We start from the raw sequence: 26,778 nt of genomic DNA on the forward strand, positions 1-26,778 counted from the left end.
GGCAGGGAGGACGACACAGAGAGAGAGAGAAGGGCCGCCCGCCCGCCCGTGGGACCAGGAGGACGAGGTGGAAAAGATGCGGAAAATCGGTTGAAGAGAAAATATCCTCCCAGGTTAAAGTCTAATTTATTAATATATCTGATAAATTAATCTGCTTTTTAATTGTGAGGGTGAGGTGGAGAGGGAAGGAGAGAGAGGGAAGAGAGAGAGGGGAAGGAGAACGGAGAGGAGAGAGGGAGGGGAGAGAGAGGGAAGGGAAGGGAAGGAGAGGGAAGGAGAGAGAGAGAGGGAAGGAGAGAGAGGTGAGGAGAGAGGGAAGGAGAGAGAGGAGAGGAGGAGGGGAGAGAGGGGAAGGATGTTGTGTTGTTTGTTTTGTGGTGTGTTTTGTGTTTGTTTGCTGGGTGTTTTTTGTTGGTTGGTGGTTGTTTGTGTTGTGTGTTTTGTTTTGGGGTTTTGGTTTGGTGGTGTGTTGTTTGTTTTGTTTGGGGGGTGTTGTCGGTGGGTGGTTGTGGTTGGGTTGAGAGAGAGGAGGAGAGAGAGAGGTGAGGAGAGAGGAGAGAGAGGAAGAGAGAGAGGGAAGGAGAGAGAGAGAGAGGAGAGGAGAGGAGAGAGGGGCGGGGCGTGGGGGGGGTGAGGGGTGAGGGTGAGGGGTTTGTAAGGGAGAGAGGGTGGGGGTGTAAGGGTGAGGGTGGGGGTGGAGGCTGTAAGGGTGGGGGTTGTAAGGGTGGGGGTGGGGGTGTAAGGGTGAGGGTGGGGGGTGAGGGGGTGGTGGGTGTAAGGGTGAGGGGGTGTAAGGGGGGGGGTGTAAGGTGGGGGTGTGGGGTGAGGGTGGGGGGTAAGGGTGGGGGGTGGCGGGTGGGGGGGGTAAGGGTGGGGGGGGGGTGGGGGGGTGGGGGTGTGAGGGTGGGGGGGTGAGGGTGTGAGGGGGGGGGGTGGTGGGTGGGGGTGTAAGGGTGTGGGGTGTGTAAGGGTGGGGGTGGGGGGTGGGGGTGAGTGGGTGGGGGGGTAAGGGTGAGGGTGGGGGGGTGTGGGGGGGGGGTGGGGGGGTATAAGGGGGGTGTGTAGTGGGGTGAGGGTGGGGTGAGGGTGGGGGTGGGGGTGGGGGTGAGGGTGGGGGTGTAAGGGTGGGGGGGGGGTGTAAGGGTGGGGGTGGGGGTGTGGGGGGTGGGGGTTGTAAGGGGGGGGTGTGGGGTGGGGGTTGTAAGGGTGAGGGGTGGGGGTGTGAGGGTGGGGGGTGTAAGTATGAGGGTGAGGGTGGGGGTGTGTGAGTGTGGGGGTGTTGGGGTGGGGGGGGTGGGGTGTGGTGGGGGGGGTGGGGTAGGGGGTGGGGGGTGTAAGGGTGGGGGTGTTTGGGTGTGTGGGTGTGGGGGGGGGGGTGTGTAGGGGGGGGGGGTGGGGTGGGGGTGGGGGGGTGGGGTTGGGGGTGGGGGTGTAAGGGTGGGGGGGGGGGGGGTGTGGGTTGGGGGGGTGGGGGGGGGGGTGGGGGTGGGGGTGTAGGGTGGGGGGTGAGGGTGGGGGGTGTAAGGGCTGGTATATATGTGGTGTGGGTGGGGTGTGAGGGTGGGGTGGAGGGGGTGGGGGTGGGTGGGGGGGGTGGGGGTGTAAGGTGGGGGTGGGGGTGGTAAGGGTGGGGGGGGGGGGGGGTGGGGGGGGGGGCTCAGGGGGGGTGGGGCGGGGGGGGTGGGGGGGTGGGGGTGGGAGGGTGGGGGTTGGGGTGTGGTGTGGGGGTGTAAGGGTGGTGTGGGGGTGGGGGGGGGGTTGTAAGGGGGGGGGTGGGGTGGGGGGTGGGGGGTGTAGTTTTGGTGGGGGGGGTTGGGGGGTGGGAGTTTAATTGGGGTGGGGGTAAGGTGGTGGGGGGGGGGGGGGGGGGGGGGGGTGGTGGGGGGGGGGTGTGGGGGTTGGTGGCGAGGAGGGGAGGGGGTGTGGAGGGGGGTTTGGGGTGGGGGGGTGTTGGGGTTACCTTGGGAAAAGAAGGGGGTGGGGAAGGCCCCGGGGGAAAATTATTGGGGGTCCCCCGGGGGGGTGGGGGGGGGGGGGGTGGGTGGGGGTGTAAGGGTGGGGGGGGGGGTGGGGTGAGGGTGGGGGGGGGGTTGGGGGGTGTGGGGTGGGGGGTGGGGTGAGGGTGGGGGTGGTGGGGGGTGGGGGTGGGGGGTTGGGGGTGGGGGTGTAAGGGTGGGGGTTTGTGAGGGTGGGGGTGTAAGGGGTGGGGGTGTAAGGGGGTGAGGGTGGGGGGTGTGGGGTGGGGGGTTGTGGGGGGGGGTGTGGGGGGGGGGGTGTGGGGTGGGGGGGGTGGGGGGGTGGGGGTGGGGGGGGGGGGGGGGGGGGGGGGGGTGGGGGGGGGGGGGGGGGGGGGTGGGGGTAAGGGGGTGTGGGGGTAAAGGGGGGGGGTGGGGGGGTGGGGGGGGGGGAGGGTGGGGTGTAAGGGTGAGGGGGGGGTGTGGGGGTGGGGGTGGGGGTGGGGAGGGGTGGAGGGGGGTGGGGGGGTGGGGTGGGGGTGTAAGGGTGGGGGTGTAAGTGTGGGGGTGGGGGTGTATGGGTGGGGGTGTGTGTAAGGGGTGTGGGGGTGGGGGGAGGGTGGGTGGATAAGGTGGGGGTGGGGGTGGGGGTGGGGGGTGGGGGTGGGTGGGTGTGTAGGGTGGGGGTGGGGGGTGTAAGGGTGAGGGTGTGGGGGTGTAAGGGTGGGGGTGTAAGGGTGGGGGTGGGGTGTAAGGGTGGGGGTGTAAGGGTGAAGGTGGGGGGTGGGGGTGTGTAAGGGTGGGGGGGGGTGTAAGAGTGAGGGTGGGGGGTGTAAGGGTGGGGGCGGGGGTGTATGTAAGGGTGAGGGTGGGGGGTAAGGGTGGGGGGGTGTAAGGGTGGGGGGGGGGGGGTGTAAAGGGTGGGGGTGTAAGGGTGGGGGTGGGGGTGGGGGTAAGGGGGGGTGGGGGTGTGAGGGGGGGGGTGTAAGTGAGGGTGGGGTGAGGGTGGGGGGTGTAAGGGTGGGGGGGGTGAGGGTGGGGGTGTAAGGGTGAGGGTGGGGGTGGAAGGAGAGGGGGAGGGGGTGGGGTTGTGAGGGTGGGATTGGGATGGGGGGGGGGGGGGAGGGTGGGGGGGAGGGGGGGGTGGGGGGGAAGGGGGAGGTGAGTGTGGGGGGGACGGTGGGTGAGGGTGGGGGCTGAGGGGGAGGGGGTGAGTGGGGTGGGATTAGGGGTGGTGGTGAGGGGGTGGGATTAGGGGTAAGGATGTGAGGATTGGGTGGGGGGGGGCTGTGAGGTGGGGGGGATGGGGGGGGTGGGGGGGGGTGAGGGTGGGGGGTGAGGGTGAAGGAACTGCAGATCCTGGTTTAAATCAAAAATACACATGAAATGCTGGAGTAACTCAGCGGGACAGGCATCATCTCTGGAGAGAAGGAATGGGTGAAGTTTCAGGTCAAGACCCTTCCTTCAGACTGGTTTCACTGTCATGCTGTTGTGTTTTGCTGGCTATGTAACTCGTTATCACCTTTCCCACAGCCAACAATGGACCATTGTGGGCTCCAACTTTCCTTTTATCACTTGTTTTTTGCATATCTTTCATTAATTCTATATTGGCGTCTATATCTCTTGTTTCTCTTTCCTCTGACTCCTAGTCTGACGAAGGGTCTCGACCCGAAACTTCATCTATTCATTTTCCTTTTAGACAATAGACAACAGGTGCGGGAGTAGGCCATTTGGCCCTTCGAGCCAGCACCGCCATTCAATGTGATCATGGCTGATCATCCACAATCAGTACCCCGTTCCTGCCTTCTCCCCATATCCCCTGACTCAGCTATTTTTAAGAGCCCTGTCTAGCTCTCTCTTGAAAGCATCCAGAGAACCTGCCACCACCGCCCTCTGAGGCAGAGAATTCCACAGACTCACCACTCTCTGTGAGGAAAAAGTGTTTCCTCGTCTCCGTTCTAAATGGCTTACTCCTTATTCTTAAACTGTGGCCCCTGGTTCTGGACTACCCCAACATCGGGAACATGTTTCCTGCCTCTAGCGTGTCCAAGCCCTTAACAATCTTGCTCCAGAGATGCTGCCTGACCCTCTGAGTTATTCCCAACATTTTGTGTCTACCTTTGTTGTAAATCAGGGTCTGCAGTTCCTTCCAACACATCTTGACCCGAATTGTCCGCATCTTCCTTTTTCTCCAGAGGTACTGTCTGATCTGCTGAGTTACTCCAGTTCTCATTAACCAACCCGATCTCCCGGTGGCTCAGCACTTCATCTCCCCCTCCCATTCCCAATCTGACCTTTCTGTCCTGGGCCTCCTCCATGGCCAGAGTGAGTCCCACCGCAAATTGGAGGAGCAGCATCTCATATTTTGCTTGAGTAGTTTACACCCCAGCGGTATGAACATTGACTTCTCCAATTTCAGGTAGTCCCTGCTTTCTCCCTCTTTCCCCTCCCCATCCCAGCTCTCCCACAGCCCACTGTCTCCGCCTCCTCCTTTCTTCTTCCCGCCCATCCCCGCATCAGTCTGAAGAAGGTTCTCCACCCGAAACGTCACCTATTACTTCGCTCCATAGATGCTGCCTCACCCGCTGAGTTTCTCCAGCATTTTTTGTCTACCTTCGATCGTTCCAGCATCTGCAGTTCCTTCTTAAACGCTGAGTTACTCTGGCATTTTGCGTCTGTCTTTAGGAGCAAGTGGGACTAGACTGGATAGACTCGGCTTGTACTCGCTAGAATTTAGAAGATTTTCGGGGGGGATCTTACAGAAACTTACAACATTCTTGAAAGCATCCAGAGAACCTGCCACCACCGCCCTCTGAGGCAGAGAATTCCACAGACTCACCACTCTCTGTGAGGAAAAAGTGTTTCCTCGTCTCCGTTCTAAATGGCTACTCCTTATTCTTAAACTGTGGCCCCTGGTTCTGGTTGGACAGGCTAGATCCAAGAAGATTGTTCCTGATGTTGGGGAAGTCCATTAACAAGGGGTCACAGTTCAAGGATAAGGGGGAAGTCTTTTAGGCCCGAGATGAGAATTTTTTTTTTTCACACAGAGAGTGGTGAATCTGTGGAATTCTCTGCCACAGAAAGTAGTTGAGGCCAGTTCATTGGCTATATTTAAGAGGGAGTTAGATGTGGCCCTTGTGGCTAAAGGGATCTGGGGGGTATGGAGAGAAGGCAGGTACAGGATACTGAGTTGGATGATCAGCCATGATCATATTGAATGGCAGCGCAGGCTCGAATGGCCTACTCCTGCACCTATTTTCTAAGTTTCTATGAAAGGGTATATTGGCCAGCTTGGATGAATTGGGACGAATGGCCTGTTAGTGTGCTGCATATGAATCTATTTCTAGTGTCTAGTAGATTTGTGTGTGTGTACCTTTCTGTCCACCACTGTCAGAGTGAGGAACAACACAAATTGGAGGATCAGCACCTCCTATTTCACTTGGGCAGCTTGCAATATTCTTCTTCTTCTTGCGTTTGAGACAGCAGAGGCAATGTGACGGCCTCCAGGCGCTGTAGCCAGTTCGTGAGGTCTACCCCTCCATCAGGGGGGCGGAAGACAGACAGCGCAGTTGGAAATGACGTGCTGCGCTGTTTGCAGTTGTACAGGGCTCTGGTGAGACCACATCTGGAGTATTGTGTACAGTTTTGGTCTCCTAATTTGAGGAAGGACATCCTTGTGATTGAGGCAGTGCAGCGTAGGTTCACGAGATTGATCCCTGGGATGGTGGGACTGTCATATGAGGAAAGATTGAAATGACTAGGCTTGTATTCACTGGAGTTTAGAAGGATGAGGGGGAGATCTTATAAAAACATATAAAATTATAAAAGGACTGGACGAGCTAAATGCAGGAAAAATGTTCCCTATGTTGGGTGAGTCCAGAACCAGGGGCCACAGTCTTAGAATAAAGGGGAGATCATTTAAGACTGAGGTGGGAAAAAATGTTTTCTCCCAGAGAGTTGTGAATTTATGGAATTCCCTGCCACAGAGGGCAATGGAGGCCAAATTACTGGATGGATTTAAGAGAGAGTTAGATAGAGCTCTAGGGGGCTAGTGGAATCAAGGGATATGGGGAGAAGGCAGGCACGGGTTATTGATTGGGGACAATCTGCCATGATCACAATGAATGGCGATGCTGGTTTGAAGGGCCGAATGGCCTCCTCCTGCACCAATTTTCTATGCTTCTATGCTGGTCTGCTCCACACGAGCAGGCTGCTCCAGTGATGCATGTTGGCGTTGAACTGGCCGACCCAGTTAACGAAGGAACTGCATCGAAGGTTGACAAAAATGCTGGAGAAACTCAGCGGTGTGGCGGCATCTATGGAGCGGAGGAAATAGGCGACGTTTCGGGTCGAGACCCTTCTTCAGACTGCGTCTAAGTCTGAAGAAGGGCCTCGACCCGAAACGTCGCCTATTTAATCCAGCATTTTTGTCTACCTGTACGGAGCCTGTTCAGGGCGAGCCACTCTTTGGACATTGACATAACTGCGACATGAACATTGCTTTCTCTAACTTCAAGTAGACAACAGATGCAGGAATAGAGGCCATTCAGCCCTTCGAGCCAGCACCGCCATTCAATGTGATCATGGCTGATCATCCCCAATCAATATCCCGTTCCTGCCTTCTCCTCATATCCCCTGACTCTCTCTCGCTATCTTTAAGAGCCCTATCTAGCTCTCTCTTGAAAGAATTCTCTCCAGAGAACCGGCCTCCACCGCCCTCAGAGACAGAGAATTCCACAGACTCACAACTCTCTGGGTGAAAAAGTGTTTCCTCGCCTCCGTTCTAAATGGTTAACCCCTTATTCTTAAACTGTGGCCCCTGGTTCTGGACTCCCCCAACATCGGGAACATGTTTCCTGCCTCTAGCGGGTCCAAACCCTTAACAATCTTATATGTTTCAATAAGGTCCCCTCTCATCCTTTTAAACTCCGGAGTGTACAAGCCCAGCCCAGCTGTTCCATTCTCTCAGTATATGACAGTCCCGCCATCCCGGGAATTAATCTTGTAAATCTACGCTGCACTCCCTCAATTGCAAGAATGTCCTTCCTCAAATTAGGAGACAAAAACTGCACACAATACTCCAGGTGTGGTCTCACTAGGGCCCTGTAACCCTTGCTTTCCCTCCTCTCTCTCTCTCTCTCTCTCTCTCTCTCTCTCTCTCTCTCTCTCTCTCATCCACGTCCTCCAACTAGTTTCACTTTCGTCCCGATTAATGTTCCTGTTTGTTTGCCTCGGTGTCACCTTCCCCTCAGACGACAATGAACCGTTCTACATTTCCTCGATCAGCATCTGCTTTGATCTATGTAAGAAGGAACTGCAGATGCTGGTTTACACCGATGATACAGACAAAATGCCGGATTTCTGGAGAGGCACCATTTCTGGAGGGCGGGAACAGGTCTGAAGAAGAGTCTTGACCTGAAACGTCACCCGTTGCTTCTCTCTGGAGATGCTGTCTGTCTTCTTTGATCTGTCGTTTTCACACCTCACCCTTCCATATCTCTAGTCTCCCTCTCCACTGACTCTCAGTCAGAAGGGTCTCCACCCGAAACGTCATGCATTCCTTCTCTCCAGAGATGCTGCCTGACCCGCTGAGTTACTCCAGCATTTTGTGTCCTTTTAAGGAACTGCAGATAGTGGTTACGAAAAAGACACAACGTGCTGGAGTAACTCAGCGGGTCAGGCAGCATCTCTATGCTTCTATCATGTCTCCTCTTGTAGGAGGGAATTTTGTACTTTACCACTCTCTAGTTGGTGAGAGGACGGTTCAGTTGCCTGATAACAGCCGGCAAGAAACTGTCCCTGAATCTGGAGGTGTGTGTGCGTTCGTTTTCACACTTCTGTACCTCTTGCCCGAATGGGAGAGGGGAGAAGAGGGAGTGACCGTGGGTGAGACTGGTCCTCGATTGTGCTGCTCGCCTTGCCGAGGCAGCGTGAGGTGTAGATGGAGGCGATGGGAGGGAGGTCGGTTTGTGTGTGTGATGGTCTGGGGTGTGTGATGGTTTGGAGAGACTGGGTGGGGGGGACTAGAGATGGCGTGACGGCTCCGTCCACAATATGCTGCGATTTCTTAAAGAGAAGATTAACTGGAGTAGACAAAATGCTGGAGGAACTCAGCGGGTGAGGCAGCATCTATGGAGCGAAGGAATAGGCGACGTTTCGGGCCGAGACCCTTCTTCACAAAAATGCTGGAGAAACTCAGCGGGTGAGGCAGCATCCATGGAGCGAAGGAATAGGTGACGTCTCGGGTCGAGACCCTTCTTCCTGTCGGAAGAAGGGTCTCAGCCCGAAACCTCACCTATTCCTTCGCTCCATAGATGCTGCCTCACCCGCTGAGTTTCTCCAGCATTTTTTTTGTCTACCTTCGATTTTCCAGCATCTGCAGTTCCTTCTTTCTTAAGTCAAGTCAAGTCAAGTTTATTTGTCACATACACATACAAGATGTGCAGTGAAATGAAAGTGGCAATGCTCGCGGACTTTTGTGCAAAAGACAAACAACAAAACAACCAAACAAATTATAAACACAGTCATAACACACATATTCTTTTACATAATAAATAATGGAAGGAAAAACGTTCTGTAGAGTTAGTCCCTGGTGAGATAGGTGTTTACAGTCCGAATTGCCTCTGGAAAGAAACTCCTTCTCAACCTCTCCGTTCTCACCGCATGGCAACGGAGGCGTTTGCCTGACCGTAGCAGCTGGAACAGTCTGTTGCAGGGGTGGAAGGGGTCTCCCATGATTTTATTTGCTCTGGAGTTGCACCTCCTGTTGTATAGTTCCTGCAGGGGGGGTGAGTGAAGTTCCCATAGTGCGTTCGGCCGAACGCACTACTCTCTGCAGAGACTAAACATTAACTGGAGTCAGTCAGGTGCAGACTTTTCTTCCCTGATTTGGCTCCAGTGCATCTTTCGGTGCGTTGAGCTGCATGTTCCTGACTGTTTAAGCCGGAGAGACTCCACACTGACCCTGGCGTCAAGTCTTGGCCCTCGGAGCTCGGAGCTGATGAGCCGTGAGATCAGCTGGCCCTGCTCCCACACCTCCTGGTCTGCACGCAGGGCGGAATGAGCCGTCTCCGTGCCTCGGCTGGTTAGATCGTTAACAGTGTGTTGACTCAGGTGGAACTTAGCGCAGTAAGGTTGCCGTCCGAATGAGTAATGCATGTTAGTCAATAGACAATAGGTGCGGGAGTAGGCCATTTGGCCCTTCGAGCCAGCACCGCCATTCAATGTGATCATGGCTGATCATCCCCAATCAGTACCTCGTTCCTGCCTTCTCCCCGTATCCTACGACTCCGCTATCTTTAAGTCGAGTCAAGTCAAGTTTATTTGTCACATACACATACGAGATGTGCAGTGAAATGAAAGTGGCAATGCTCGCGGACTTTTGTGCAAAAGACAAACAACAAAACAACCAAACAAATTATAAACACAATCATAACACACATATTCTTTTACACAATAAATAATGGAAGGAAAAAAACATTCAGTAGAGTTAGTCCCTGGTGAGATAGGCGTTTACAGTCCGAATGGCCTCTGGGAAGAAACTCCTTCTCAACCTCTCCGTTCTCACCGCATGGCAACGGAGGCGTTTGCCTGACCGTAGCAGCTGGAACAGTCCGTTGCAGGGGTGGAAGGGGTCTCCCATGATTTTATTTGCTCTGGAGTTGCACCTCCTGTTGTATAGTTCCTGCAGGGGGGTGAGTGAAGTTCCCATAGTGCGTTCGGCCGAACGCACTACTCTCTGCAGAGTCTTCTTGTCCTTGGCAGAGCAATTCCCAAACCAGATGGTAATGTTCCCGGACAAGATGCTTTCCACCGCCGCTGCGTAGAAGCACTGGAGGATCCTCGGAGACACTCTGAATTTCCTCAATTGCCTGAGGTGGTAAAGGCGCTGCCTTGCCTTACTCACGAGTGCTGCGGCGTGTGATGCCCATGTCATATCCTCGGAGATGTGGACTCCCAGATATTTAAAACAGTTCACCCTATCCACAGGAGCCCTAAGAGCCCTATCGCGCGCTCTCTCTTGAAAGCATCCAGAGAGCCGGCCTCAATTCCACAGACTCACCACTCTCTGTGAGAAAAAGCGTTTCCTCTGTGAGAAAAAGTGTTGCCTATTTCCTTCGCTCCATAGATGCTGCCTCACCCGCTGAGTTTCTCCAGCATTTTTGTCTACCTTCGATTTTCCAGCATCTGCAGTTCCTTCTTAAACATCTCTGGAGAAGGAATGGGCGATGTTTTGGGTCGAGACCCTTCTTCAGACCAGAGATGAGGAAGTGTAAGGTGTGAAAATGAGAGATTAATGGGGATGAGGTTGAAGGATAATGTACAATAGATTATTGTTAGCTCAGAAAAAATGACCCCCTGATTACATTTTATTTCTGTTTCCTTTGTGATAAGAAGCAAAGCATTGAATCCGGGGGACAGTCAGACTGGTCGCAGAACTGGGAAGGGGAGGGGTGGAGAGAGAGAAAGAAAGCAAGGGATAGTAGGCGGCTCGATGGCGGGTTCGATCCCGACCACGGGCGCTGTCTGCACGGAGTTTGTACGTTCACCCGTGTGTGGGTTTTCTCCGAGATCTTCGGTTTCTTCCCACACTCCAAAGACGTGCAGGTTTGTAGGTAAATTGGCTTGGTAAATGTAAGAATTGTCCCTAGCGTGTGCAGGATAGTGTTGGTGTGCGGGGATCGCTGGTCGGCGCGGACTCGGTGGGCCGAAGGGCCTGTTTCTGCGCTGTATCTCCAAACTAAACTACACTTGAAGTTCGAGATGTTATCCGATCTGCAGGCTGCTGCATAATCTCACAAGCCACACGTTCTCTGCCATAGATTTTGTCTCGTTGGGCAATCATTGTATAACCGCTGTTCATTCCACTGGATGCCTTTCATTCATTGGCAGCGGGTGTTGTGTGCGGAGGTGTACAAGATCAAGAGGGGAATAGATAGGGCCACCCACAGTCTTTTACCCAGAGTAGGGCAATCGGGAACCTGAGGACATGGGTGAGAGGGGAAGGATTTAATGGGAACATGAGGGGTAACGCTTTCACACCGAGGGCTGTTGTGCAGGGCCCTAGTGAGACCACACCTGGAGTATTATGTGCAGTCTTGGTCCCCTAATTTGAGGAAGAACATTCTTGCTATTGAGGGAGCCCAGTGTAGGTTCACCAGGTTAATTCCCGGGATGGCGGGACTGTCATATGCTGAGAGAATGGAGCGGCTGGGCTTGTATTCTCTGCAGTTTAGAAGGATGAGAGGGATTCTTATTGAAACGTACGAGATAGTTAAGGGTTTGGACACGCTAGAGGCAGGAAACATGTTCCCGATGTTGGGGGAGTCCTGAACCAGGGGCCACAAACAGTTTAAGAATAAGGGGGTAAGCCATTTAGAACGGAGATGAGGAAACACTTTTTCTCACAGAGAGTTGTGAGTCTGTGGAATTCTCTGCCTCAGAGGGCGGTGGAGGCCGGTTCTCTGGATACTTTCAAGAGAGAGCTAGATAGGGCTCTTAAAGATAGCGGAGTCAGGGGATATGGGGAGAAGGCAGGAACGGGGTACTGATTGGGGATGATCAGCCATGATCACATTGAATGGTGGTGCTGGCTCGAAGGGCCGAATGGCCTACTCCTGCACCTGTTGTCTATTGTGGGTGTGTGGAACGAGCTGCCGGAGGAGGTAGTTGAGGCCGGGACTCCCACAACGTTTAAGAAACAGTTAGACAGGTTTGTAGTTGAGTTTATTGTCACAAAACCGAGGTACAGTGAAAAGCCTTTGTTTTGTGCTAACCAGTCAGCCAGAAGACAATACAGAGATTACCCAATTGTCACCCAGAGAGTGGTGAATCTGTGAAGTATTGCGTACAGTTTTGGTCTCCAAATCTGAGGAAGGACATTATTGCCATAGAGGGAGTGCAGAGACGGTTCACCAGACTGATTCCTGGGATGTCAGGACTGTCTTATGAAGAAAGACTGGATAGACTTGGTTTATACTCTCTAGAATTTAGAAGATTGAGAGGGGATCTTATAGAAAACTTACAAAATTCTTAAGGGGTTGGACAGGCTAGATGCAGGAAGATTGTTCCCGATGTTAGGGAAGTCCAGGACAAAGGGTCACAGCTTAAGGATAAAGGGGCAATCCTTTAAAACCGAGATGAGAAGAACTTTTTTCACGCAGAGAGTGGTGAATCTCTGGAACTCTCTGCCACAGAGGGTAGTTGAGGCCAGTTCATTGGCTATATTTAAGAGGGAGTTAGATGTGGCCCTTGTGGCTAAGGGGATCAAGGGGTATGGAGAGAAGGCAGGTACGGGATACTGAGTTGGATGATCAGCCATGATCATATTGAATGGCGGTGCAGGCTTGAAGGGCCGAATGGCCTACTCCTGCACCTAATTTCTATGTTTCTATGTTTCTATGAATTCTCTGCCACAGAAGGCAGTGGAGGCCAATTCACTGGATGTTTTCAAGAGAGAGTTAGATTTAGCTCTTGGGGCTAACGGAATCACGGGATATGGGGAGAAAGCAGGAATGAAGTACTGAGTTAGGATAATCAGCCATGCTGGCTGGCTATAAGGGCTGAATGGCCTAATCCTGCACCTATTTTCTATGTTTCTGTGATTATAATCGAGCCATTTACATGATAAAGGGAATAACGTTTAGTGCAAGGCAAAGGCAGCAAAGTCCGATCAAGGATAGTCCGAAGGTCACCAAAGAAGTAGATAGTATAGAAACATAGACAATAGGTGCAGGAGTAGAGGCCATTCGGCCCTTCGAGCCCGCACCGCCATTCGATATGATCATGGCTGATCATCCAACTCAGTATCCCATCCCTGCCTTCTCTCCATACCCCCTGATCCCTTTAGCCACAAGGGCCACATCTAACTCCCTCTTAAATATAGCCAATGAACTGTAGCCTCAACTACCTTCTGTATGCTCTCCAGAGATGCTGCCTGTCCCGCTGAGTTACTCCAGCTTTCAGTGTCTATTGTCAGGTTTGTAGTATAATTTTGTTTAAGAGGGAACTGCAGATGCTGGAGAATCGAAGGTTACACAAAAAAAAAGCTGGAGAAACTCAGCGGGTTCAGCAGCATCTATGGAGCGAAGGAAATAGGCAACGTTTCGGGCCGCCCTGAAGAAGGGATTCGGAAACGTTGCCTATTTCCTTCGCTCCATAGATGCTGCTGCACCCGCTGAGTTTCTCCAGCTTTTTTTTTTGTGTAACCTTGTAGTATAATTGGCTTGGTATGGTTATAATTGTCGTGTGTGTGTGTGTGTGTGTGTGTGTGTGTGTGTGTGTGTGTGTGTGTGTGTAGTGTGTGTGTGTGTGTGTGTGTGTGTGTGTGTGTGTGTGTGTGTGTGTGTGTGTGTGTGTGAGTGTGTGTGTGTGTGTGGGTGTGTGAGTGTGTGTGTGTGGGTGTATGTGAGTGTGTGTGTGTGTGTGTGATAATGTTAGTGGGGGGGGGGAATCGCTGCTTGGTGGGCCGAAGGACCTGTCTCCGTGCTGTTATCTCTAACGTGTGTAGGATAGTGCTAGTGATCGCTGGTCGGCGCGGGCTCGGAACGGCCGGGAGACTTTGTAAACATTGCCGAGCCTGGAGACTTGTCAACGTTACAACGCCAGGCTGGAAACTGAATTAGTGCCGTGCTCTCCAGGTAATACTCTCCCACATTTGTGGCCACGTTGACAAATAAGATTGGTCGTACGGCAACAGGCGGGAACTTGGTGACCTTGAGTAATGCAGTGCAGTGGGGTTTAAATCTTAAATTTCTCCTCACCATTGTATTAAAGCAGCAGCCCCTGCAGCTAATGAGAGCTATTGACCTGCTCCTGATGTTTGCCACAGGTAATTTTGACTATACCGTCGCAACGGTTAAATTGTGCGCAGTTTTGGTCCCCTAATTTGAGGAAGGACATTCTTGCTATTGAGGGAGTGCAGCGTAGGTTCACCAGGTTAATTCCCGGGATGGCGGGACTGTCATATGCTGATGAATGGAGCGGCTGGGCTTGTACACTCTGTAGTTTAGAAGGATGAGAGGGGATCTTATTGAAACATATAAGATTATTAAGGGTTTAAGAGGGAACTGCAGATGCTGGAGAATCGAAGGTTACACAAAAAAGCTGGAGAAACTCAGCGGGTGCAGCAGCATCTATGGAGCGAAGGAAATAGGCAACGTTTCGGGCCGAAACCCTTCTTCAATAATCAAAGATTATTAAGGGTTTGGATACGCTAGAGGCAGGAAACATTTTCCCGATGTTTTGGGAGTCCAGAACCAGGGGCCACAACAGTTTAAGAATAAGGGGTTGGACATTTAGGACTGAGATGAGGAGAGAGAGAGTTAGATACGATTATTAAGGGATTGGACATGCTAGAAGCAGAAAACATGTTCCCCATGTTTGGGGAGTCCAGAACCAGGGGCCACACACACACAGTTTAAGAATAAGGGGTACGCCATTTAGAACGGAGACGAAGAAACACTTTTTCACACAGAGAGTGGTGAGTCTGTGGAATTCTCTGCCTCAGAGGGCGATGGAGGCCGGTTCTCTGGATACTTTCAAGAGAGAGATAGATAGGGCTCTTAAAGATAGCGGGGTCAGGGGATATGGGGAGAAGGCAGGAACGGGGTACTGATTGTGGATGATCAGCCATGATCGCATTGAATGGCGGTGCTGGCTCGAAGGGCCGAATGGCCTCCTCCTGCACCTATTGTATATTGTCTATTGTTCTGTGAATGCTGCTTATTTGTAGATGTTAATGAGGATGTTTGTGCATTTTTTTTTGTCCCAGCTGATGTGTCTTGGGAAATCAGTATTAGTTTGTTGTCATCACGTGAACCGAGATACAGTATTTAGTAGCTGGTGATACTGCGTGGAAATACGGCCCTTCAGCCCATCTAGTCCATCAACATGATGATAGAATGGGTCGACTGGGCTTGTATTCACTAGAATTTAGAAGGATGGGAGGGGATCTTACAGAAATATATACAATTCTTAAGGGATCGGACAGGTTGGGGGGAATCCAGAACTAGGGGTCACACGCAGTTTGAGAAAAAGGGGTCGGCCATTTAGGACTGAGATGAGGAAAAACTTTCACCCAGAGAGTTGTGAATCTGTGGAATTCTCTGCCACTGAAGGCAGTGGAGGCCGATTCTCTGGATGTTTTTAAGAGAGAGTTAGATTTAGCTCTTGGGGTTAACGGGATATGGGGAGAAAGCAGGAACGGGGTACTGATTGTGGATGATCAGCCATGATCATTTTGAATGGCGGTGCTGGCTCGGAGGGCTGAATGGCCTACTCCTGTACCTATTGTCTATGTTTCTAAGAGTCCACACTGACCAGAAACGTCAGCTATTTGTTTTTTCAGTTTGATTGCCTGACCCGCTGAGTTAAAACATCTATCACCCGTTCTCACTATCTCTCTACATCACTGTCTGTATCTCTCGTTTCCCTCTCCCCAGACTAGTCTGAAGAAGGGTCTACTCCTGCACCTATTGTCTATTGTCATAACAGCATACGTCGGCAGTGTAAAGAAGGGTCTCGACCCGAAACGTCACCCATTCCTTCTCTCTAGAGATGCTGCCTCTCCCGCTGAGTTACTCCAGCATTTTGCGTCTACCTGTAAATTGTCCCCAGTGTGTATAGGGTAGCGTTAATGTGTGGGGATCGCTGGTCGGCGCGGGCTCGGTGGGCCAAAGGGCCTGTTGCCGCGCTGTATCTCTAAAGCTAAAAACGAAAGGAGACCATTTTAGAGTTGATCCATTCCTTGACTCATCTCGAGCCGTTACTTTGTGGGTGGCAACGGTGGCGCAGTGTTAGAGCTACCACCTCACGCAGCCCGGGTTCCACCCTGACTGCGGGTGCTGCCTGTGCGGAGTTTGCACGTTCTCCCCGTCACCTGCGTGGGTTTTCTCCAGATTTCTCCCACACTCCAAAGGTGCGTAGTGGTATTGGTTAGTGTCAAGTCAAGAGAGTTTTATTGTCATGTGTCCCAGATAGGACGTTGAAACTCTTGCTTGCTGCAGCACAACATAATATAGTAAGCATAAATACAGAACATATCAGTGTGTCCATATAATATAAAATAATAATATATAAGGACATTATTGCCATAGAGGGAGTGCAGAGAAGGTTCACCAGACTGATTCCTGGGATGTCAGGACTGTCTTATGAAGAAAGACTGGATAGACTTGGTTTATACTCTCTAGAATTTAGGAGGATGAGAGGGGATCTTATAGAAACTGACAGGCTAGACAGAAGATTGTGTTGAGGCCACAGGATATATTGGGGGGTTAAGGGGGAGGATAATTCCTTTGGGGAAGATGAGAAGAACTTTTTTCACACAGAGAGTGGTGAGAAATCTCTGGAACTCTCTGCCAGGGGTTGGTGGGGTAGGGCACAGATTTTAGATGTGGCCCGGGGCTATGGATTGTGGAGAGAAGCAGGACGGGATACTGAGGGGTTTTGGATGATCAGCCAGGCTCGAAAGGGGGGGGGCCTACTAAACCGATGGCGGAAGAACTTTTTTCACAACAGAGAGTGGTGAATCTCTGGAACTCTCTGACACAGAGGGTAGTTGAGGCCACAGTTCATTGGCTATATTTAAGAGGGAGTTGGATGTGGCCCTTGTGGCTAAGGGATCAGGGGGTATGGAGAGAAGGCAGGTACAGGATACTGAGTTGGATGATCAGCCATGATCATATTGAATGGCGGTGCAGGCTCGAAGGGCCGAATGGCCTACTCCTGCACCTAATTTCTATGTTTCTATATATATATACACACATAAATAAACAGATAAAGTGCAATAAGCTGTTATAGTTCAGATACACAACAAGATACATGGAATTAAAGTGGCCAGTGGAAAGGATTTGTGGTGGGGGGGGGTAAGGAAGGGAGGGTCACGGCATAAACTCCACCACTGTTCCACTATGCATTATTTTGTTGAGTAATGGGTGCCAGAAATTAAGTTACATTTATCAAATTCCCGGGATGGCGGGACTGTCATATGCTGAGAGAATGGAGCAGCTGGGCTTGTACACTCTGGAGTTTAGAAGGATGAGAGGGGATCTTATTGAAACATATAAGATTATTAAGGGATTGGACACGCTAGAGGCAGGAAACATGTTCCCGATGTTGGGGGAGTCCAGAACCAGGGGCCACACACACACAGTTTAAGAATAAGGGGTCGGCCATTTAGAACGGTGACGAGGAAACACTTTTTCTCACATTCTTGCTATTGAGGGAGCCCAGCGCAGGTTCACCAAGTTAATTCCCGGGATGGCGGGACTGTCATATGCTGAGAGAATGGAGCGGCTGGGCTTGTACACTCTGTAGTTTAGAAGGATGAGAGGGAATCTTTTTGAAACGTACAAGATAGTTACGGGTTTGGACATGCTAGAGGCAGGAAACATGTTCCCGATGTTGGGGGAGTCCTGAACCAGGGGCCACAAACAGTTTAAGAATAAGGGGTAAGCCGTTTAGAACGGAGATGAGGAAACACTTTTTCTCACAGAGAGTTGTGAGTCTGTGGAATTCTCTGCCTCAGAGGCCGGTGGAGGCAGGTTGTCTGGATGCTTTCAAGAGAGAGCTAGATAGGGCTCTTAAAGATAGCGGAGTCAGGGGATGTGGGGAGAAGGCAGGAACGGGGTACTGATTGGGGATGATCAGCCGTGATCACATTGAATGGTGGTGCTGGCTCGAAGGGCCAAATGGCCTCTACTCCTGCGCCTATTGTCTATTGTCATAACAGCATACGTCAGCAGTGTGAAGAAGGGTCTCGACCCGAAACGTCACCCATCACATCTCCCCAGAGACGCTGCCTCTCCCGCTGAGTTACTCCAGCGTTTTGTGTCTATCTTCTGGGAACAATGATGTCAGAGGCGATGTGTTCACAACACAGCAGCCTGGGGATGTGGAGGGAAGCTGCCGTGTGGCAGTCAACAATGAGCAAGTGTGTTGTAAAGACTCTGCAGCCTTGAATGTCTACGTGCCTGCTGGTTAACACAGAACCAAACCTCCTTGCTGGAATGTTTAAACCAATGGGTGTCATGTTGTTAAGCTGCAGAGAGAGCAGAGAAGATTTAACGTGTAGGGAAAGAACTGCAGATGCTGGTCTACATCCAAGATAGATCTTTTATGATATCTCTAACTTCCAGTAGCCCTTGCTTTCCCTCTCTCTCCATCCCCTCCCCCTTCCAACTTCTCCGACAGATCTTGCTGTCTCAGACTACTTTTTATCTCTGTGCTGCCTACTCCCCAGTCATCAAGGACATTCTTGCTATTGAGGGAGTGCAGCGTAGATTCACAAGGTTAATTCCCGGGATGGCGGGACTGTCATATGCTGAGAGAATGGAGCAGCTGGGCTTGTACACTCTGGTGTTTAGAAGGATGAGAGGGAATCTTATTGAAACATATAAGATTATTAAGGGTTTGGACACGCTGGAGGCAGGAAACATGTTCCCGATGTTGGGGGAGCCCAGAACCAGGGGTCACAAAGTTTAAGAATAAGGGGTTGGACATTTAGGACTAAGATGAGGAGAGAGAGTTAGATAAGATTATTAGGGGATTGGACACGCTAGAGGCAGGAAACATGTTCCCGATGTTGGGGGAGTCCAGAACCAGGGGCCACACACACACACACAGTTTAAGAATAAGGGGTAAGGCCATTTAGAACGGAGACGAGGAAACACTTTTTCTCACTGAGAGTGGTGAGTCTGTGGAATTGTCTGCCTCAGAGGGCGGTGGAGGCCGGTTCTCTGGATACTGTCAACAGAGAGTTAGATAGGGCTCTTAAAGATAGCGGGGTCAGGGGATATGGGGAGAAGGCAGGAACGGGGTACTGATTGGGAATGGTACACAAAATTGCTGGAGAAACTCAGCGGGTGCAGCAGCATCTATGGAGCGAAGAAAATAGGCGACGTTTCGGCCCGAAACGTCGCCTATTTTCTTCGCTCCATAGATGATGCTGCACCCGCTGAGTTTCTCCAGCAATTTTGTGTACCTTCGATCTTCCAGCATCTGCAGTTCCTTCTTGAATACTGATTGGGGATGATCAGCCATGATCACATTGAATGGCTCAAAACGCAAAACTGCACACAATACTCCAGGTGTGGTCTCACTAGGGCCCTGTACAACAAAGATCGGACTTTACCTTGCACAAAAGCTTTTCACTGTACCTCGGTACACGTGACAATAAACTAGACTGAAACTGAAACTTCAACTGCCTCCTGGAAGTACAGTGAAAAGCCTTTGTGCAAGTTAAAGACAGCAAAGTCGTCCAATCTTATCGAAACAAATTAAATTCTTAAGGGATTGCTACTTCTCCCTCTCACTCACCCCTTCTCTCTCAGGTGAAAGAAACGTTCTTCCTTGAAGATTAAGGGCTGGGTTGGGTTGGAAGGGTTTTGAGCAGAATTTATGAATAGGTGAGTTTTTAAACTTGGTTTGATTTATTGGTTACACGGTGTACCAGGTCATTCTAAAACAAAAGCGTGCTCAAGGCGTGTCAGTTGACGGGACCTGAATACTGGATTGAGCAGACTGCTCAACCTCTGGGTACATGGTCTGGGTGCCACAGTTAGTTTTTAGTGAGGAGAACTGTCCTGTCCACCACGATACACAAAACGCTGGAGGAACTCCGCGGGTCAAGCAGCATCTGTCGTTCTGTTTCTTTAGAGATACAGTGCGCAAACAAGCCCTTTGGCGCACCGAGTCCACGCCGACCAGCGATCACCCCATACACTAGTTGTACATAGAAACATAGAAACATAGAAATTAGGTGCAGGAGCAGGCCATTCGGCCCTTCGAGCCTGCACTGCCATTCAATATGATCATCGGTGATCATCCAACTCAGTATCCCGAACCAGCCTTCTCTCCATACCCCCTGATCCCCTTAGCCACAAGGGCCACATCTACGGTCCCTCTTAAATATTCCAATGACTGGCCTCAACTACCCTCTGTGGCAGAGAGTTCCAGAGATTCACCACTCTCTGTGTGAAGAAAAGGGTTCTTATCTCATCTCGGTTTTAAAGGATTTTCCCCTTATCCTTAAGCTGTGACCCCTTGTCCTGGACTTCCCTAACATCGGGAACAATCTTCCTGCATCTAGCCTGTCCAACCCCTTAAGAATTTTGTAAGTTTCTATAAGATCCCCTCTCAATTTTCTAAATTCTAGAGAGTATAAACCAAGTCTATCCAGTCTTTACCTTCATAAGACAGTCCTGACATCCCAGGAATCAGTCTGGTGAACCTTCTCTGCACTCCCTCTATGGCAATAATGTCCTTCCTCAGATTTGGAGAGAAAACTGTACGCAATACTCCAGTTGGTGGTCTCACCAAGACCCTGTACAACTGCAGTAGAAACCTCCCTGCTCCTATACTCAAATCCTTTTGCAATGAAAGCTAACATACCATTCGCTTTCTTTACTGCCTGCTGCACCTGCATGCCTACCTTCAATGACTGGTGTACCATGACACCCAGCCCTTTGGCGCTGCATCTCCCCCCCGACCAATCGGCCACCATTTAGATAATAAACTACCTAACACACCAGGGCCCCGACCACTGGGAAGATCGGCGGGGAGGCTGGCTGGACTATGGCACCTTCCTCAACTTTGGTGCCACTGTGGGGTTATGTTGTGTCATGGCCTTCTGTGTTTGTGGGGTTTTTTAAAATATATTTTATTTATTTATTATTTATTTTTATGTTACTTGATTGTAAGGAAAATCCATTTTGTTGTCTCTTATGAGATGAATCCAATACAATCCAATCCAACAATTTACAGAAGAGAATCGATATCCAAACCTGTTTAAGAAGGAACTGCAGATGCTGGAAAATCAAAGAATGCTGGAGAAACTCAGCGGGTGAGGCAGCATCTATGGAGCGAAGGAAATAGGCAACGTTTCGGGTCGAGACCCTTCTTCAGACTGATGTGAGGGTAGGGTGGGGGGGGGAAGAAGAAAGGAAGAGGCGGAGTCAGAGGGCTGAGGGAGAGCTGGGAAGGGTAGGGAAAAGCAGGGACTACCTGAAATTGGGGAAGTCAATGTTCAAACCGCAGGGGTGTAATCTGTCCAAGCGAACTATGAGGTGCTGCTCCTCCAATTTATGGTGGGACTCACTCTGGCCATGGAGGAGGCCCGGGACAGAGAGGTACACAAACCTGCATGTCTTTGGAGTGTGGGAGGAAACGGGAACACCCGGAGAAAGCCCACGTGGTCACAGGGAGAGCGCGCAAACTCCACACAGATGGCACCCATATTTGGCCCTATCTTCCGGCAGTTCATTCCATATACCTACCTATCCTTTGTGTTAACAAACGTTGCCCCTCAGGTTCACAGTAAATCTTTCCCCTCTCATTGTAAACCTATGTCCTCTGGTCCTCGATTCCCCAGTTACCTGATCTATTCCTCTCATGATTTTATACACCTCTATAAGATTACTATTGAGGGAGTGCAGCGTAGGTTTACAAGGTTAATTCCCGGGATGGCGGGACTGCCATATGCTGAGAGAATGGAGCAGCTGGGCTTGAACACTCTGGAGTTTAGAAGGATGATCACATTGAATGGCGGTGATGGCTCGAAGGGCCGAATGGCCTACTCCTGCACCTATTGTCTATTGTCACCCCTCATCCTCCTGTGCTCCAAGGAATAGAGACCCAGCCTGCTCACCTATTCATGTTCTCCATAGATGCTGCCTGACCCACTGAGTTACTCCAGCACTCTGTGAAACGTCACCTATCCATGTTCTCCACAGATGCTGCCTGACCCGCTGAGTTACTCCAGCACACTGTGAAACGTCACCTATCCATGTTGTCCACAGATGCTGCCTGACCCGCTGAGTTACTCCAGCACTCTGTGAAACGTCACCTATCCATGTTCTCCACAGATGCTGCCAGACCCACTGAGTTACTCCAGCACTCTGTGAAACGTCACCTATCCATGTTCTCCACAGATGCTGCCTGACCCGCTGAGTTACTCCAGCACTCTGTGAAACGTCACCTATCCATGTTGTCCACAGATGCTGCCTGACCCGCTGAGTTATGGTGCAGCAGCATCTATGGAGCTAAGGAAATAGGCAACGTTTCGGGCCGAAATCCTTCTGGAAATAGGCAACGTTTCGGGCCGAAACCCTTACGGGTTTCGGCCCAAAACGTTGCCTATTTCCTTAGCGCCACAGATGCTGCCTGACCCGCTGAGTTACTCCAGCACTCTGTGAAACGTCACCTATCCATGTTCTCCACAGATGCTGCCTGACCCGCTGAGTTACTCCAGCACTCTGTGAAAAGTCACCTATCCATGTTCTCCACAGATGCTGCCTGACCCGCTGAGTTACTCCAGCACTCTGTGAAACGTCACCTATCCATGTTCTCCACAGAAGCTGCCTGACCCGCTGAGTTACTCTGTACATCACTGTCCATTTCTTTGCCGCCAGGTTTATCGAGTCTACCTACCATGGGCGACATGACCACTCCTGACTTTGATGACCTGTTGGCAGCCTTTGACATCCCAGACCTCGACCCAAAGGACTCCATGGACTCGGGGCAGGAGGAGGCGACTGCGAAGCCGGCCGCGAAGGCAGCGGGCGGAGACGAGCCGGAGGTGGCCGCCGACGAGCCGGCGGTCAGCGTGATCGTCAAGAACAGCCTGAGCCCCAGGAGCTGCGACGCTGCCGCTGCTTCCGCCCCCCCCGTGTCGGCGCCAGGGCCGCTCCCCGTCCCTTCCCGCGGCAAGGAGGCCCCCCACTACCAACCCAACCCCCTGCCCAACGGCTTCGAGACGGCCGCCGGACCGAGATCCCCGCGCCCGGCGTCTCCGGCCTCCGACTCCGAGGGCTGGACGGAGACGCGGGACGGGGACGGGGACGGTGCGGAGGTTCCGAGCCCCCCACGCGCCGCTCCAAGCCCCCCCCTCCCCGATGCCAAGTCGGACGAAGAGCAGTCGGACGAAGAAGAGGAGGAGGAGGGGGAGGAGGAGGAGGAGGAGGAGGCGAGGGGTACCCCCAGCTCCCCCCTCTTCCCCGAGGGCGAAACGAAGGGCGAAGAACGGCCGCCCTCCCCCGCGGAACACTGCCGGGCGGCGGAGGACGGGGAGAGGGGGAAGGCCAGTTCTTCCGACGAGGAGGAGGAGGAGGAGGAAGACTTAATGGAGGTGTTGGCGGAGGATGAGGATGAGGATGAGGATGAAGATGGGAAGCCGCTGGACGTGGAGTCGGAGATGGAGGAGCAGAGCAGCGAGGAGCCGGGGGTAGTGGAGGCCGGGGACGAGAGCGGCAACGACCCTGCTCCAGCCGCCGACACGCCGGGTCCGGACCCCCCAGCTCCGGCGCACTCTCTCCCCGAAGGGACGAAGGCTCGGGGCCGATCCCGGTCCCAGTCCCGGCCGACTGCCCGGCGGCCAAGGCCACCCCCCGCCCCTTCCCCTCGCCCCCCCTCCTGGGCCGGCAGATCAAGAGGGAGCCCCAGAGCCCGGCGAGCGTCTCCAGCAACGAGTCGTCCTCTTCGGCCCCCTCCTCGGGGCCCCTCAAGGTGGGGATCAAGACCGTCAAGACGTCGGGGGGCGGCATCGTGCGAACGGTGAGGCGGGTGCCGTCCGCAGCGGCCCAGCGGCCCCCCGCCGACGGGGACACCGACTCCGGGGAGGTGAAGGAGGAGGGCCCGGGGGCCGCCAAGGGCCGGGAGGGGGCGGGGGTGGGGGCTGGGGCTGGGGGGGAGGTGATCAGCCTGCAGCTGCTCAACGGAGCGGTGGTCAAGGGCACGGTGCTGCCGGCCTCCGCCTTCCACACCGCCAGCACCGCCATGCTGATGGCGGCCAGCATCGCCCAGAAGGCCACCCGCTCCCCCGCCACCCCCGTCAAGACCGTGTCGAAGAGCGTGCACCTGGCCAGCCTGAACCTGGTGCCGCAGACGGTCCCGTCCAAGCCGGCGGCCCCCGGGAAGGTGTCAGCGGGCGCCGGCGCTCCACGCAACCAGACGCCGCTGGTGGAAGCCTTCCACAAGCTCCTCAACGGGAAGAACCCACTGCCCACGTACAGGCCCAACCTCAACCCGCCAGCCGACAGCTGCCTGGCGCTGCCGCCCAGCGGCTACCGATGCCTGGAGTGCGGCGACTCGTTTGCCCTGGAGCGCAGCCTGGCCCGGCACTACGACCGGCGCAGCATCCGCATCGACGTCACCTGCAACCACTGCGCCCGGCGCATGGCCTTCTTCAACCGTTGCAGCCTGATGCTGCACGCCCGCGAGCACAAGGACAAGGGGCTGGTCATGCAGTGCTCCAACCTGGTGATGAAGCCCATCGCCCTGGAGCAGATGGTGGGGCAGCCCGACGTGGCCGGCGGCCCCCTGCCCAGCGGCAACGCCAAGCGCCAACACTGGCGCCAACACCAGCGCCAGCGCCAGGGCCGAACAACCCTCCCCCGTCCTGCCCCCCTTCCCCGACCCGGCCCTGGTGGAGTGCGACACCTTCACCTGCAACGAGTGCAGTCTCCAGTTCCCCGACAGGATGGCCCTCGCCGCACACTTCCAGCTCAGCACCCCCAGCACTGCCCCACAGGTAACGGGCAGGGAGGAGAGGGAGGGAGAGGAGGGGAGGAGAGTGGGGGGAGTCGAGGGGTGGGGGAGAGAGAGGGACAGAGTGGGGGGGGAGAGAGAGGACAGGACAGAGTGGGGGAGAGAGGAGGAGGAGGGGGGAGAATGCATTTCGTTGTCTCTGTACTGTACACTGACAATGGACAATTAAAATTGAATCTGAAAAATGAGAGAGAACACAGAGTGGGGGAGAGAGAGAGGAGAGAGAGTGGGGAGGGAGGAGGAGGGAGAGAGGAGGGGGGAGGAGAGGAGGAGGGGGAGGAGAGTGGAGAGGGGAGAGGGGAGAGAGGAGAGAGGAGGGGGAGGGGGAGAGGACAGTGGGGGGGAGGAGAGAGAGGAGACGAGGGGAGGGATAAAGGAGGAGGAGAGAGGGGAGAGGAGGGGAGGAGGAGGAGGGGCAGAGTGGGGAGGAGGAGAGAGAGGACAGTGGGGGGAGAGAGGGACAGAGGGGGGCGGAGGGGAGGAGAGAGGTGGGGAGGGAGAGAGGACAGTGGGGGGGAGAGAGGAGGAGGGGGGAGAGAGGAGGGGGGGGGAGGAGAGAGGGCCAGAGAGGAGGGAGAGTGGAGAGAGAGGAGAGAGAGTTGGAGAGAGTGGGACAGAGTGGGGGAGAGGAGGAGAGGGGAGAGGAGGGGAGAGGGAGAGAGGGGAAAGCGTGGGGAAGGGAGAAGGGAGAAACAGAATGGAGAGGAGAGAGAAGGAGGAGGAAAAGAGGGAGAAAGGGGGAGAGAGAGGAGGACAGAGTGGGGGAGGAGAGAGGGAGGAAGGGGAGGGAGGAGGGGGGGAGGGAGGAGGGGACAGAGTGGGGGAGAGAAAGAGGAGGAGGTGGGGGGGAGAGGAAAACAGTGAAGGGAGGGAGAGAGAGTGAGGGGACAGAGAGAAAGGGAGGAGAGGGAGAGAAGGGAGAGGGAGAAAGAGGAGGGAGAGGGGGAGAGAAGAAGAGAGAGGGGGGGAGAGGGGGGAGAGAGAGGGAGGGAAGAGAGAGGGGGAGAGAGGAGGAGGGGAGGAGGGGGGAGGAGAAGAGGAGAGGAGGGGGAGAGAGAGAGAAGGGAGGGAAAAGAGGGGGGAGAGGAGAATAGGGAGGGAGAAGGAGGAGGGGGGGGAGAGGAGAGAGAGGGAGGAAAGTGGGAGGAGGGAGAGAGAGTGGGGGAGGGGAAGAGAGAGGGAGAGAGGGGGGGGGAGAGAGGAGAGAGGAGGGAGGGGCGGAGGGGGGGAGAGGGAGGAGACGAGTGGGGGAGGGGGATGGGAGAGGGGAGAAGAGGGGGGGAGAGGAGAGGAGAGGGTGGAGGGGAGGGAGAGATGGAGAGGACAGGGGGGGGGGAATCGAGAGGGGAGGGAGAGGGGGAGGAAAAGGGGAGAGAGAGAGGAGAGGGGAGAGGAGAGAGGAGAGAGAGAGAGGGGAGAGGAGAGGAGGAGAGAGGAAATCAAGAGGAGAGAGGGAAGTGGGGGAGGAGGAAGGAGGTGGAGAGGAGAGGAGAGAGGAGAGAGGGGGGAGAGAGAAGGGAGGAAAAGAGGGAGAGAGGGGAAGGGGGGAGGAGGGAGAGGAGAAGAAAGGAGAGAGAGGAGAGGGGCGAGGAGAGGGGAGGGGGGAAAGGGTAGGAGGGAGGCAAACTGAGGAGAGGGGGATGGGAGGGAGAAGGGGGAGGAGGGAGCAAAGAAGCCTGCGATTCTAAGAAGAAAGTGCGAGGAGGGGGAGAGAGAGAGGACACAGAGAGGGGAGAGAAGAGAGGGAGGATCAGGGTGTGGAGGGGAGAAAGGAGAGGAAGAGGGAAGAGGAGCGAGAAGAAAGAGGCGAGGAGAGAGGGAGAGAACAGACAAGAGAGAGAGATGGAGAACAGAGGATGTAGGGAGAGAGAAAGGGCGGAGGGGATGTGAGTGCCAGAGTGGGGGGAGAGGAGGAACAGTTAAGGGGAGGGGAGGACCTGTGGAGGAGTGAGAGGGGAGGTGGGACAGTGTGGGAGTATGGGAAATGGGTGACAGTGGGGGGGGGGAAAGAGAGTTGACAGAGTGGGGGTATGGATGCGGGAGAGAGGAACAGCTGGGGGGGGAGAGAAGGGGGAGGAGTGGGGTGGGGGAAAGAGGAGATGGGAGTGGGTGAGCGAGAGGGGAGGGAGAGACAACAAAGAGAATGGAGGGGGAGGGAGAGAGGAGAGTGTAAGGGGAAGTGAGGGGGAGAGAGGAGGGACTGGAGGAGAGGGGACTGAGAGGGAGAGGGGGGGTGAGCGAGAGAGGAGAGGAGGGCGGGGCGGGAGAGTGTGGGGTGGAG

At 53.9% G+C, this 26,778-nt stretch overlaps 1 protein-coding gene across 1 annotated transcript in view; it reads left to right on the forward strand.

Annotated features, from left to right (window-relative positions):
- LOC129715309 (zinc finger protein 687-like) overlaps positions 1 to 26,778 on the forward strand; it is a gene marked incomplete at its 3' end in the record, with an annotated part of 40,802 nt that continues 14,024 nt past the window's right edge. The window contains 4 exon segments of the mRNA XM_055665177.1: positions 1 to 113; positions 22,364 to 23,253; positions 23,256 to 24,256; positions 24,258 to 24,480. Of these exon segments, the coding sequence (XP_055521152.1) occupies positions 22,384 to 23,253; positions 23,256 to 24,256; positions 24,258 to 24,480 (2,094 nt within the window).

This window comes from Leucoraja erinacea, unplaced genomic scaffold, assembly GCF_028641065.1.
Source record: "Leucoraja erinacea ecotype New England unplaced genomic scaffold, Leri_hhj_1 Leri_110S, whole genome shotgun sequence".
Classification (NCBI taxonomy): Eukaryota; Metazoa; Chordata; class Chondrichthyes; order Rajiformes; family Rajidae; genus Leucoraja; species Leucoraja erinaceus.